The 15,881-nt window shown below is 36.5% G+C and overlaps 1 protein-coding gene across 2 annotated transcripts in view; it reads left to right on the top strand.

The window, feature by feature from the left end:
• The window catches only part of LOC105212575 (uncharacterized), a 36,302-nt gene extending 21,938 nt beyond the window's left edge, over nucleotides 1–14,364 (top strand). For both annotated transcript variants that reach the window (XM_011184622.3, XM_054235078.1), the window contains exons 3-9: nucleotides 8,416–10,132; nucleotides 10,191–10,836; nucleotides 10,895–11,136; nucleotides 11,210–12,491; nucleotides 13,310–13,884; nucleotides 13,957–14,167; nucleotides 14,249–14,364. In XM_011184622.3, coding sequence (XP_011182924.2) covers nucleotides 8,416–10,132; nucleotides 10,191–10,836; nucleotides 10,895–11,136; nucleotides 11,210–12,491; nucleotides 13,310–13,884; nucleotides 13,957–14,167; nucleotides 14,249–14,329 — 4,754 coding nt within the window. In that variant the 3' untranslated portion in view covers nucleotides 14,330–14,364. The remainder of the gene's footprint in view (nucleotides 1–8,415; nucleotides 10,133–10,190; nucleotides 10,837–10,894; nucleotides 11,137–11,209; nucleotides 12,492–13,309; nucleotides 13,885–13,956; nucleotides 14,168–14,248) is intronic.
• Nucleotides 14,365–15,881: the final 1,517 nt, after the last annotated feature.

The raw sequence follows: 15,881 nt of genomic DNA, 5'->3' as shown, positions 1-15,881 counted from the left end.
AAAGATCAGGGTGAAGAGAAAAGTTCAAATCCGGATGTCTGTCTGTCCGTCCGTCCGTCCGTCCGTCTGTGCAAGCTGTAACTTGAGTAAAAATTGAGATATCTTGATGAAAATTGGAAGACGTATTTCTTGGCACCATAGGAAGCGCAAAATCGGACCACTGCCACGCCTACAAAATGGCGAAAACCGAAAACACTTAAAGTGCCATAAATAAAGCTATGGAAATAAAATTTGGTATGAAGGGTCGCACTATGAAGAGGCATACTTCGATGTAATTTTTTTGGGGAAGTGGGTGTGGCCCCGCCCCTAACTAGTTTTTTTGTACATATCTCGCAAACCAATGGAACTATGTAAACCAAAATTTCTGCAGTCGTTTTTTTTAGCCACTTCTTAATACAGTCCAAAAATGAAAGAAATCGGATAATAACCACGCCCACCTCCCATACAAAGGTTAGGTTGAAAATTACTAAAAGTGGGTTAACTCACTAATGAAAAACGTCAGAAACACAAAATTTCACAAAAATGATAGCAGAAGGAAGCTGCACTCAGATTTTTTTACAAAATGGAAAATGGGCGTGGCATTCCCCACTTATGGGTCAAAAACCATATCTCGGGAACTACTCGACCAATTCGAATGAAAGTCGGTATATAATATTTTCATGACACCCTCATGACACGTGTGCAAAATGGATGAAATCGATTCACAACTACGACAACTTCCTCATATAACTCAATTTTGAATTCCATCTGATTCCTTCACTTTATAAGATATACATTAGGAACCAATGAAGATAACGAATTAAAAGTTTACATAAATACTGTATATGATCCGTGGCATCACTTGTGAACAAATTGTCGAAATCGGACTATAATTTTTCAAGCGGCCCCGGATATCGAATTAGAAGAACTCACCGAAAATAATTTTTCCCCGGAAATATCGGTAAATCACTCACATATCTTAATTTAATTCAGAAAAATTTTTTTTCTTCTAATAGTGTGTCTCTGTATCAGAAATGGTTAAAATCGGGTCATAGCTTCCCCGAGCTCTCATATAGCTAATTATAAGATTTTCAAAAATACGTTGGGCTTAATAGCTTATAAATCGGCTAATATATGAAATTTTTTACCCAAATTAAATGAGTATATAATCTTAGATATAATGTATGTTGGTGATGAAAATGAGTTTAATCGGCTCAGGAATTACCTCAGCCCTCATATACTATACATGATGATTTTCGTTTTTCTATTAGACTTTATACCGAATATATGGGTCATTTGTTCATTAATTGTGTGTTATCTTAATAAAATTTCTTCAATAAATTGCGAGAGTATAAAATGTTCGGTTGCACCCGACTTAGCCCTTCCTTACTTGTTTTTTATTTATTTTTTATTTTTATTGTTGTTGTTGTATTTTTTTGCTACAACAATAATTACATGCCGGCACGATAATGCCAAATGCAACGCTGCTGCTGTGTGTACGCTTAAACAAATCTAAAATCTTCATAAAATGTTCATAAGCTGATGATGTTGTTGTTGTTGTTGTTGTTGTTGTTACTGCTGTTGCACTTGATAGTTTTGCTTTTTTGCTAGGTGCTTGACGTATGCTATGTGATGAGCACGACAATCTATATATCTACGTACATATGTATGTGTGTGTGTTGTTGTTGTTTTTGTTGTATGTGCGTGTGTGTTTGATCATCGCTCGTCGTTTTCACTGATGCTCAACGGTTTGTGAAGTGCATCAACCGCAGCTCAGCGTTTAGCGCCACCCAAAACCCGCCTCCCCTGCAGCTGCACACACACACACACTTGTACATACATACATATCTATTATATATAGACACATCCATAATAATTTCTTTAGTTTTGCAGCTAATAAGCGAGCGTTTTTCCACGCTTACAACACATTAGATAATTATTGTATCTAACAGCAGATGCAATCGTGATGCTGTCGCTGTCGTTGGCACTCTTCAATGCATTCTCTTGCGATTTGCTTGCATGCTTTATTAATATTTCTCATTTTGATTTCGATGCAATTGAAAAACTAGCAAGCAAAAACACACAAATACAAAAAAAAAATGAATAAAAATAATAAAAAATTAAATTAAAATTAAAAAAAAAAAATAAAATAAAAAATAAAAAAAAAAAATAAAAAAAAAATAAAAAAATACTTGAAAGCTCAACGAATTACTTTTATTGCATTTTCTACAATTTTTTATTATTTTTTGACAAATTTGATCTACTCACTGCAGTCATCATCATTGACTCCGACAACTTCAGCAACTTTTGCTAAGCGTTAAATCTCAACAAGTCAGTTGCAGTGCGAGCGCAAACATTTAACGGTGGTTGTTGCTGGTTGATGGCAAATTGTGTGTCTTATAATATAAATTGTTCATATAAGCAGCATTACGTGCTGTATATAACATATGTATTTAAATTCTAGTAACTAATATTTAGTAATAATATTAATAACGTCGATATTTTAACAAGTGTTCGTACGCAACATTGTTGTTGCAAATGTTTTGCGTGAAACTGAACAAATAAAAGACAAGAAGACGAGGAAGTAGTATAAAAAAAAGAACAAGTGTAATATTACCTACGCACCGCCGGCAAGTCGTTGGCATTAAAAATGGAATATCCCAAGCATATAAATGGTAAAAAAAATATAAAAAACTATTTTAACAGTTTAGCTTAGCTTAGCTTTATAAGTATGTTTCAACATATGTATGTGTTTAAGTTGGCTTATTTCTAATATTTATTGTACATACATATGTAAGTGTATGTCTACACGTGTTTTGGTGCGAATTTCATTTGATAAATTTATTTGGACCGAAAAAACAACAGTGCTCCAGATGTGAGGCCTATTTTTTAATAAAAAAAAAACATTTTAAATTGCAATGACGTAAAAAAATTTTTTTTTCTTTGAACTCATTTCAAATAGCAGTCGTCTAAAGTTTTTTTCCTCTGATAAATTTAATATTATTTAATTTAAATTTTAAAATTCTTCCAACTGCACAACACCTTTGAAGCGATTTTTTTACATGAAGCAAAAAATTGTTAAGTAAGAAAGTGTCAGTGGGTTTATTTAATTTTATTTAATTATTTTTAAGAAATTCATTAAACCATATTTTATTCTTGGTTACACTACTAAGACCCGAAGTGTTACTTCATAATGAACTATACTCGAGAAAAAAAATTCCTTTAAATAAATTTTATTATGTGTTAGTCTTACTTTTAGTAAAGAATTTTACGAATTTCCCCCAAAGACCCATAAGATGTATCATAAAAACTCCGTACTTTCTTAACCCAGTACTGACCAGAACTTTTTGCGTTTCAGAGTTTTCTGAAATGAAATACACCTATGTATTTTGAACGCCTGAGCACGCAAATGAAATCTGTTTTGCGATTCATTATATTAAATATATAAATTTTCCGGAAAATGCGAAAAAACCAGCGTAGTTTGTAGTTTTATAGTGAAATTTTCAAGTTATTTATAAAAATAAAGGGATAAATCTGGCGTTACCATATGGTAATCGTGGGTTTATTCAGGTTAAGGGGGTCATCCCATGTGATGGGCTCAAAAAAAAAATTCAAATTCATTAATCATAAATTTCTTTCTTCACATCTCTAGAATACGGTAGTAAAGTGATTTTTAGAAATCCGAAGTCGTTTTAAAGATACAGTAGTTAGAAGAAGGAGTTGTCCGAAGCCCTCAGTTGGCACTTTGAAAACTTTGAATGCATTTTTCTCAAAACTGGGTGTTTTCAAACTTTCCACCATATTATCTCATAAACGGCTTGACCGAGTAACTTGACTCAGCACATGTAAACACATGGAATTATTAATCAAATTATTAATCAAAGATTCCAAACACGTCGATTTTTTTTAGCATAAAACTGAAAAAAACCGCAAAATTCGTATTTTTTTATCAAATGTCTACCAAAAGTCCAATTTTTGCAGCGCATTTTTTTCGAGGCAGGGGCTGTAACCCATGTTCCACAAAATATTTTTAGCTTAAAATTTATATTTATAGTGTCGAAATATATATTAATAAATGATAATAAACTTAATGCTCTATCTATTTACTCGTTGTAGAAAAAAATTCTAAAAAATCACTAAACAGACCGTCACAGGTCTGTTAAATAAAATAAATTAATTCTTTTATTTCCAGCATTGTATAAAATTTTAAATCTTTGGGAACAATATTATTTTCAATTTATTGTAAGAGGCTAGAGCGCTTTTCATTAAAGATGCAAGAGCATTCCGAAGAGATGCTATTACACGGTCCATGTTTTCAGAATTCCCCCGAATTGTAGAATGAAAGAGGATTTCCATTAATAAACTCTCGAATGTCTCCTCAAAGTATTGAACCGACCCAAAACAGTCAGGTTTACGAGACAGGAACGGACACAGATTTTTATGCTCCCAAGGAGTGTAAACTCCCACAATTATTTAGGGAATGCTTTTATCCGATTCAACAAAATCCATTCTTCACAATCTCTCCCCGACGTGTTCTCTTCTTATTGCTGGGTCTGATATCCCTAGAAAAGTAGTACGACATGTGGATCTATCTGGTAAAAAGTAAATAGTAGAAATAGGTTCGATACCTGATCAATTCTTCTTCATCTGACTTTCTAAACAACCCACAATTGGAATTGTCATATTGTTGTTTTTGAGCCTCTGGTTTGACGGTCCTCTGCCTGTTGTTGTGAAATAGTTTCTTCAATACAACATGTTGAGTTAAAAATTGTGAGAGTTCCCGGTTGAGAGTACCCTACTACTCATTTTGAATGCTGCACATCCTTCATATTATTATTATATGTACTCCTAAATTAATCCATAAATACCATAAATAAATTATAGAAAGGCCGTACATGGAGTAAAACTATCTCATCTATCTAAGTAGTATTCAGCGACAAAATTAAAAAGAAGTCGTAAGTAATATTTCAAACTTTAAATGATTTGGAAAATCTCAGAGGCTATGAAGTTTTGCCTCACCCACCTTATAACGCAGACTCTACCCCCTTCTAACCACCATTTGTTCCGGTAGATGCTGAGCACTCCCACTGGCTTCACATGAGAACCGGGGTTTCAAAAATTGACTTGATTCATGCTTGGTCGCAGTTCTTTTGGTCTGGAATTCACAAATTGCAAAAAAGTTGGAAAAATATTATAGCCTCAGTTGGGCTTCGAATTATGCGGGTATTTTATGCGGGTTTTCTTAAATAAATGTTAAAATTCTGAAAAAAATTCATCAATATATTGTAGTTGAAGGCCATCCAATAACTGGGCAGATGCAACTAATTCTTGTCAAGTGCTGCTAAATATATTGAAAGAGATTAACTAGACTACACTGAAAACTCAAAGCTGCCCATTTCTTCCCAAAACCTCAAATAATTGCATTACGGGAGTCACATAGAAACAAAACCGGTTAGAAATGTTAACAAGCCATAGAATTTGAGATTTTTGCCTTTGAATATTTCAAAAAAACCAGAATATTGCATATTTTAACAAAATATTTTAGATTAATTTTTTTAATAACTGCAATATGAAATTATTAAATTAAATGCTGAAGGACAAAAAATTGTACTCATACGCAATGGTGGCTCTTTGCAATTGGGCAATTGGGAAACAATTTTCTTATTTGACAACATTATTAACATATATTAACTGTAAATGTATATAAATATTTGCACACATATGATTAGATATATACAAAAATACTATATATACATAACATTTGAATATACTTAAGTCTCTATAAAATTTCTCATTTTATTTGCTTTTTATCTCTTCACATTAATATATTTGCTTAGAACAATTTTTAAAACCCACCCAGTTACATTAATTTGAATTTCAACCGAGTTAAACAACCCTAACCTCATTTCGCAACCCTTTAATCTGCTCTCTCAGTAACTTTTGTGCGACTGCTGATTTGAGCTCCCCACGCTTTATTAAGTTGTTGTACGAGTATAAGATTTATTGATCAAACACAATTATATTATTTGCAAATGAATTCCGCAAATCAATTTTCACATTTCAACTAATACGCTACAATACACGCGTACTTATACTGTTATATCTGCTTTGTATTTGTGTGGGTCTAAGAATATGCAAAATGATATTTTGCAAATGATATTTTTTATATTTTTTTTTTAGAATTTTTTATGTACATAAAAATGATGATATGACAATGAACGCATTTAGAAAATATTGACGAATGCAATTTGGTTGAAAGTTCAAAAGTCTTCCCATATTTTTTCACAAATAAAAATTAAATATGTCATAATGAAGAAGTATCCACTTCTGAAATGGATTTAATACCAATGTATTTCTAACACAGACCTTAAATATCCACAGATATTTTCCCAACCAATAATGTTAAAAAGTAAGGAAGGGCTAAGTTCGGGTGTCACCGAACATTTTATACTCTCGCTCTATTTATTTAATTTTATTAATATAACAAACAATTTGAATCACATATTCGTCATATATATAGTATAAAGTCCACTGAAAGTTTGAAAACCCTAATATTAAATAGATGGGAGATAGGGGAAGTTATGACCCGATTTCACAAATTTTTCGCACGTAGACATATTAATAGAAGAAACATATTCCCTCTGAATTTCCTCAAAATATCTGAGAGAATTACCTATATTTTCGGTAAAAAATTTGTTAGAAGCACTGAGGTCCTCATATTCGATATATAGGGTCTTGAAAACTTATGGACCGGTTTCGACTATTTTAGAAGACACTCTTTAAATGCAGTATGTTTGCAAAGTTCTGCTTCGATATCTTCGCTAGTCGACTTCAAAGTTCAGATATGTGGGAAGTAGCCGTGGTTGTTATCTGATTTGGTCTATTTTCACTAGGTTTTAGACCCAGAAGTGGCGGACCACGCCCATTTAAAATTTTGTATACCATTTTGAGTGCAGATGATACAGAATCTTTACAATGAAATTTAAGGTTTCTGTTGGTTTTCCTTACTGAATTTAAGCATTTTTAGTAGTTTTCAACATAGCCATTGCATGGGAGGTGGGCGTGGTTATGATCAGATTACCTTCATTTTTAGACTGTATAAGGTAGTACCGAAAATAAACGACTCTAGAGAGTTTCCTTGATATAGCTTTAGTAGTTTGAGAGATATGTACAAAAAATTTAGTAAGGGGCCGGGCCACGCCCACTTCCCCAAAAAATTACACCCACATATGCCCCTTCATAGTGTGATCCTACATACCAAATTTTACTTCTATAGCTTTATTTATGGCTTAGTTATGGCACTTTATGTGTTTTCAGTTTTCGGCATTTTGTAGGCGTGGCAGTGGTCCGATTACGCCCATCTTCGAACTTAACCTTCTAAAGGTGCCAAGAAATACGTATTCAAAGTTTTAAACAAAATATCTCAATTTTTACTCAAGTTACAGGTTGCACGAACGGACGGACAGACAGACATTCGGATTTCAACTCGTCTCGTCATCCTGATCATTTTGATATATATAACCCTATTTCTAACTCGTTTAGTTTTATGACTTACAATCAACCGTTATGAGGACAAAACTATAATACTCTCTTTAGCAACTTTTGTTGCGAGAGTATAAAAATTAGTTCATAAAAGTTGAGTGAACCTGGAACTATCCAAATTTGCACCACTTTTTCCGGCGTATTCAGACTTATCTCGCTAAGAAAGCGCTTTTGTTTTCAACTGATCAGTCATAATCGGTCATATTCGACCATTAACTTGCCGTACCCTTATAAAAATAGATAAACTATGAAATCTCTTACCCGGATTTCGGGTATCATGTCAATTGAGTTATCTTTTATTTACCAGACCAGTTACACTGAAGTAGTTCAAGGCTTTCTCATATTTAAATATAGTTCGTCAAACTTTAGTCTATTACGCTGAATCTAGTTTCAAAGTTAAGCCCGGAGCTTTGAAAGACCATAGACTATGTTGATGGTGGGAATATTCTCGCCTGTAGAGACTTGGACCATCATATCTACTTTGAAGAACGTTCGTTCTAGTTTGAGTACTGGTTCAATCCGAGTATCTCATTTCTAACTATATCATTTTTTACTTAGAGAGAAACCATGAATACATTTTCTGCCACGTAAACAGTTATAGCGACCCCTTTTATTAGCACACAGATGGCTGGAAGGGATAAGAGTTAAGCTCGTAGATTTTCATAGAATTCAGATCTTTAGAATTCCGGTTTCAAGGCATACAACAGACTGATTGATTATAAAAAGTTATCATATAGTCTGAGAAAATGCTTTTGATTCGGAGGGCTGAGTTTAATGGTCGTCTCCTTAGCTTAGAGCCAGGTTTTTGTAACGATGCTCTTGTACATAATTCTATAATTGTCATAATTTTTAAAACTAAAAAAATAAATTTCACCTCTATTCCTCTACCCACAGATCGATCCGATTTCATTGGTGGCATCGACAATGAGGCAATCGATTTCGGTAATCTGGAACAGTTCATGCAGGTTGAAGCCGCTGTTGGACAGCTGGAAGCGCAAAATAGTTGCATAAATGGAAATAATAACACGCGTGAGAACACAAATCAACACCAGCAGCAACACCAAACACAGCAACAGCAACATAATCCACATCATCAACAAATTAACTCGGTGGATGGAAACATATCATTAGTGAGCGTATCGGCGCGTGTAAGTTTAGCCTCCACACCTATAGCGACACCCATACCGACCGCGGTTGGTCACGGCACACCGCATATGCCCGATAGTCCGCCAGATTCCGGTTCCGAGCCACCCTATAGTCCGCTACAAGATGCACATGGACTCACACTCACCTCGCGCGACGTCTACAATGGTCTCGCCACCATGCAGCCGGACATGCAACTGCAACCGCAATATACACCACCGCATCAAACACAAGCACAAGCGTCACATCACCATCAACAACACCAACATCAGCAACAACAGCAACATCTGCAGCACAACACCAATCACCACAGCAACAACAATGCCAACCAACTACATTATAATCACAATCATTCGCCAACTGCGCCACCAAACGACACAATGGGCGGCATACGAGTGAAACACGAAGCCGGTCTGATCATAGATCCTGCCACGCTCACACATACGCATGCGAACTCCATCAGCACACACGCGCATGGCGAACACAATGCCAATCATGGTCATTTGAATTTACCGCCACCACATCAGTTGTTGTATTCGAATCAGCACAGCAACAGCAACAATCAACATAATGCGAACAACAGCCACTTGCTGTCTTATGAGAATCTACATGGTGGCAACTTTCCCTCAGTGAATTATCCAAATGTGACTATTGTTAATGGTCTGGATGTGATGCAAACACATGCCACTTCCTGCGCGCTAACCTCGGCGTTGAGCGAGGTGCCACGCGTTCAGTTGGTCGGTACGAGTCAAGCGATTCCACCGCAACACAGTCGTTCGTCGTTGCCCACAACACCAGTGCATATGTCGTCGTCCCGCAAACGGAAACTCTCCACGCAGCTGGATTGTCCGGACTTCACCAGCATTAAACCCGACCCGGGACTGCGCATGAGTCCAACGCATGGCGTCGCAGCTGCGGAGTCGCAAACACTCAGCGCCTCCTCACCTGTTACCATCGCACTACCTGCACATGCGACTTCGAGTGACATGACGAGCACACCCGCACACTCAGCTGCCTCACTATCTCCCGCGCTGTCAACTATCAACTCGAATGCCGACAACAGTCTGGACGGCAATAACACGGCGGCTAGCGGCGAAGGTGGCGGCGACAGTAATGCGCTAACGCCGTGCATACGCTTCAGTCCATTCCAGCCACAAAATTGGCATAAACTCTGCGATCAGAGCTTACAGGAGATCGCGGTTGTTTACTATCGCGTCGACGCAGATAAGGGTTTCAATTTCTCGGTGTCGGACGATGCGTTCGTTTGCCAGAAGAAGAATCACTTTCAAATCACTTGCCACGCACGTCTGCAAGGCGATGCGAAGTTTGTAAAAACACCGTCCGGTCTCGAAAAGATCAACTCCTTTCATTTGCACTTTTATGGTGTGAAATTGGAAGCGCCAAATCAGACGATACGCGTTGAACAAAGCCAATCGGATCGTTCGAAGAAACCGTTCTATCCAGTGCCGTAAGTAAAGTCTCATCTCTAACTATAATAACAAATTCAGCCGAGCTTTCTCTTTCAGTATCGATCTGCAGAGTCACATTGTTAGCAAGGTAACAGTCGGTCGTTTGCATTTCTCAGAAACTACCAACAACAACATGCGTAAGAAAGGACGCCCCAATCCAGAGCAGCGTTACTTTCAGTTGGTGGTGGGCTTACATGTCCACACCATCTCCGGTAACTTTCCCATCATCAGTCAAGGGAGTGAACGCATTATTGTGCGCGCCTCTAATCCGGGACAATTTGAGTCCGATGTCGATCTTTGCTGGCAACGTGGCATCACACAAGACTCGATTTTCCATGCCGGACGTGTGGGCATCAATACAGATCGCCCCGATGAGAGTTTGGTTGTGCATGGCAACTTGAAGGTATCCGGTCATATAGTGCAACCCAGTGATAGTCGCGCTAAGCATGAGATCGGCGAATTGGATACGTCCGTGCAATTGCGCAACTTACAGAAAATACGTATTGTACGCTACCGTTATGCGCCCGAATTCGCCGTTCACTCAGGTCTGAAGCGTTCGTGTGAGAGCGACAGCGAAGAGATCGTCGATACGGGCGTGATTGCGCAGGAGGTGCGCGAAGTTATACCAGATGCGGTACAAGAGGCTGGCAGTATTGTGCTGCCGAACGGAAATGTCATTGAGAACTTTCTGCTCGTCAATAAGGTAAGATAACTAAGTATTATTTTCGACTTTAACGGTATATAATGTGTTTTGAATGTAGGATCGCATTTTAATGGAAAATATTGGTGCGGTGAAGGAACTGTGCAAAGTCACCGGTTCGCTGGAGACGCGCATTGAAGATTTGGAGCGAAATAATCGTCAGATCAGACAACACGAATTTGAGCAGCGCAGCAAACAATACCGTTTCGCGAAAAGTTGTGGTGCACGTGGCGGTTATGAGATCTGTTCTAACAAGTCCCTGCAAGTTGTTATATTTATATTAGTAATCGTAATGGCAGCCTGGTAAGTCTTACTGTAAGAATGACTTGACTTCAAAGCTAACATTTTCTTTTTTCATTTTTGTCCAACCCAAAAGTCTGGCTGCCGTCTCCACACTCTATTTCGTCGAGCACAACAAACAGCGTTACAACTACAAGCAACTGGATCGTCTTCAGTTCCACAGCAATGGTCATCTGCTCGGTCATGATTCGGTTTTCATAAACGAACAGGAAGGTTACATCGTACAGGTGCATAATGTGCTCAATCGTAATAAGACCTCAAATCATAGTGGCACATCACGTCCGACGGGTTATCGAAATTATACACGTCCGCGTCCCGAGATAATATACGATGAAAGCATTGATCCGTACTCACAAAACGGACGCACGGATGAACTAACGGTCGTTATGGAGAAACCACTCGTAAGTGTGCAGCCACTACATCCACGTAAGGATACGTTTAAAGTGACGACCACGGCACCGCTACTACGCATCAACAAGACCATCAGCAGTAAAAACAAGTCCAAGTGGCCACAGGCACAAGTTGTGCCCAAAATAATAGCGTCTTTCCAAAATACACGCGCCACAAGTGGCACACAAACCGAGAATAGCGCAAATCTAACATTACAACAGAAACGCAGCGGTACGCTGGGTGCTAATGAGACCACATCGGAGAAGGTGACCGACACTGCGTCGTTGACACACGATTTCGATAACAATTCCATCGATATCGATGCACAACATTTGACGAAGAAGGCAACGCCTATACGAGATTCAGTGCCGCGTGCGATCACCTCACACGAAGAAACACTCTCGGAAAATGCTGAAACTATTGCCGACTCCATCGGCGCCATTGTGAGCACATCCAGTAGCGATGTGAATGGCAAAAACAATGTCAACCACAGCGATAACATCAACAAGAATACCAATTTGAATGCTAACAACAATGTGCCAGATACCACTGCCCCGGCGTATAGTCATCGTTCGCACATTGTCTACAAAGCGGTTTCGCCACCATCGGCACTACTGCCACTCACAACCAACAAGGTGACAGTTGAAGCCATCCTCAGCAATTACACGTTAGACGCAGTGGGCACTGCCTATGCCAATAAAAGTGAGGCGGTGCTGCAGAAGAAAGTGGTTAGCACGGATCTCTTGGACTTACAGAGCTTGAGCAACACCAATGAATCGGTGGATAATCCCATAACCGCATTATTTGGTTTCGATTTTGGTTGGGGGCGCGAATCGGTGCTCGGTCGTAGATCAACTTCTCAGCGTAGTATCGGTCGCATACAATGTAAATTTGTGCGAGTGGAGATGTTTGGTGCACCACCGCAATGCACACAGAAGCCTACCAATGATGAGGTGTCTAACTGTCAGGTGAGCAAATTTATTATGCCTAAAGATTTAATATTTAAGTAAATCCTGTTTGACTCTGATATAACCTATTGGCTGCTGTAGAGCTGCAGTAGTTTCATGTTCGGACTAGTCTACCCGCGACTTGGTTTCTAACTATATACCGAGCAATATCAAAAAATCCTTTTCGTTTTTTGCGGAAAGATATCTCAAATCGAAAAATCTCGAATAAATATTTCAGTCAGAAGTATAACCCAAATAATTTAGAGAATTTTTGTCGAGTTGACAGTCCTTTTTTTTCTGATAAAAACCTGGGTCCGTTTCGGTTAGGTGGACAAGACGTAGTTGACCAAGTCGAAACCTTCGAAAAGTCAAGATCCGCTGGTATTGCTCTCTCGACTTAGTACACGACGATTCTGGTTATATTGGTGGTTAGATAGACTCATAAGATCATCTTTGGATCGGAACCGTTTTAGCAACATTTATAATGTTACCAGCGAAAAAGTTAGAGCCCTGTAAGATTATCAAATTCTTGTTCTAAAACTCGTTGCTGCTTCTTTCGCGCTAACAGATCCGGAGGTTTTTACCTTCCAAAATAGCTGGAACCTTCTCTGTAGGTGTCCAAAAGTAGGTGGTGCCTAATCGTTCAATGACTCTTCTTTTGACTATATCTTCAGAGTCTCTATATTGTCGGCAAAAGTAACTCTATTAATATTTATTATATATATTATCTTTAGTCGAACATATTCGAAATAGATTGTTTCCTGGTTCTACCGTTAGGAAAATATTCCCAAAATTGTGTTTCGAGGTTAAAATTTATTCTCTCTTCTCCATCCATACAGTCATTTTGCTTCGAGGAAACCAATCAAGCACTTCGATCTAGCCTAACAGGCATCCCACGCGGTAAGGAAGACACAACAGCACCAGAAAAACAACTAAGCAATGAAAATTTACCATCATCCGAATCGAATGCCGACAGTGCCGACACGGATACAGATCCAGACACACAACCACGTGCACTGGCCACGCCCATTCTCTCAACTAACGCCACATTTATTGGAACGGACAAAAAAACACAAGTTGTAGAAGTCTCAAGCGAACAACGTTCGGATCTTTCGGACGCTTCAAAAGACACCTCCGCATCCGATGAGCGACTCGATGTCGATGTAAAGACGGCAGATGATACAATTGGCGCACAAGCGGATAGTGCAGCATCCGCTGAACTGCAAGCAGCAGCAGCCGCAGCGACAGCACAAATCGATTGTTGGCAAATCGACAGCTGTTTAATTGCTGAGACACACAACGAGACGTTTGGTATGGAGCATCACTGTCCGCTGAATGGCAAGTCGTTGAATATGACCTATATTATACCGTTGTCGCGGTTCTTCAAGGAATCGAGCATACAATTGCAATTGACGTGAGTTCGTGAAGGGATCCCTTTACTGAAAATAAATTTTTAATTTATAATTTTTATATATTTGCTTTCCAGCTCCTCTGTGCCACTATTATGGACCATTTGTAGTAATCGCGAACTGACTAAACATCAGGGCGCTCACCTATTGCAATCATCGGCGCATCAACTGAGCGCCAACATTGTACAACGTCAGGCAAATGTGTCGGTTATCTACTTTAATATACCCACTCGTGGTTATTTCGTACGAAGTTTGGCTTTACGCGCAACCGCGGCGGATTCGAAAAAGGTAAATATATTTTTTAAATCTAATAACCTATTTTTCACATATTATTTTCTATTGTTTTTTTTTTTTTTTTGTTTTTTGCAGCAAAATATTTGCCAGGAGACAGCACACGAAACAAACACTTTACTGCAGTACAACTTTAGCATCGTAAGAGATTGTGATTAGTGATAGATTGAATTGAATGGAATTTCCTGAACAAATAGCAACAAATATTACATATGCACAACAACAGCAATATGAGCCAACCACCAACAAACAACCTACTCGTACATACTACATACATACATACATACACACATATATATATTGGATTTGAAAATGAACAAATATAATTAAAATCTTAATTATTATTGGCCAAGTGTTTTGGGGTAAATTAAAAAAAATATATATAATACTATTAAATACATGCTTAGTTTAGAATTACTTTACATACTCGTACATATACTATATAATATATATAAAATGTTAGAAAAATGGTAATAAATCGAATTGTAATGTATATAAAAAAATAAAAGGCTTATGTAACAATATGAAAACAAAAAAAGATACAGCAACTTGAGAAGTTAGCTGCTGCATCAATATTTTATCCATTGCTAAATTAATTAAAAAATAAATATTTAAATAAAAACTTAAAATAAAGAAATATGGAATTTAATGGGGTAAACTAAAGTTTTGGGTAAGTTAAGGTATACTATATGTATATAGTTTTGAAGTTTTATCGTTTTTTATTTTTTTTTATTAATTTATTTTTTCTTTAATTTTATCCAAAATTATCACATACACATTAAAATTTTATTTTTTAACAAATAAAACTATCATCCTTTAATTTCAGCAGGGATTTTTATTTTTTTAGATCAAAAAATAAGAATTATTTTTGATTTTTATATTTTTAAATCAATAATAAAAATCAATTCATACACATTAAAATTTTATTTTTTAACAAATAAAACTATCATCCTTTAATTTCAGCAGGGATTTTTATTTTTTTAGATCAAAAAATAAGAATTATTTTTGATTTTTATATTTTTAAATCAATAATAAAAATCAATTCAAAATTTGTGACATATAAAAATTGGAATGATACAGCATATTGTAATACATACGGCATAAATAGATAAATAAAAATTTTGAATTGATTTTTATTATTGATTTAATAATATAAAAATCAAAAATAATTCTTATTTTTTGATCTAAAAAAATAAAAATCAAAAATAACTTTTATTTTGGATCTAAATATATAAAAATCAAAAATAATTTTTATTTTTGATCTAAATATATAAAAATCAAAAATAACTCTTATTTTTTGATTTTTTTGATAAAAGTCATAAGAGTTACGGTCCCTGAATTTCAGTATTAGAAAATACGCCCACACTCTATTTTGCACTTACTCCTTCAACCGTTTTTCTTAGAAGTTTTTATTTTTTGCACTTTTTTCTTCAATTAAATTTCTCCAATAGAATTATGACAACAAATTTATGAAATTATTATTTTTTAATTCAAATTAACCTCAAAATCTTTTACTTGGTGTACCTATTATAACAAGAGTACATAACTATATCTATTATCTTCTTTTTTGAACAAATTTAATTTTAAATTGGTTCTATTAATGAGATTTCTGTGAATTTTTTGATTTTTTTCTACTTATTATTATTTAATCATTCTACTATTTAAAAAAAAAACACCTTTTAACACCAGTGACTACTCAAATCACTCTTGC

This window comes from Zeugodacus cucurbitae, chromosome 6 (genome assembly GCF_028554725.1).
Source record: "Zeugodacus cucurbitae isolate PBARC_wt_2022May chromosome 6, idZeuCucr1.2, whole genome shotgun sequence".
Classification (NCBI taxonomy): domain Eukaryota; kingdom Metazoa; phylum Arthropoda; class Insecta; order Diptera; family Tephritidae; genus Zeugodacus; species Zeugodacus cucurbitae.
This window is presented reverse-complemented; position numbering and strand designations above follow the sequence as displayed.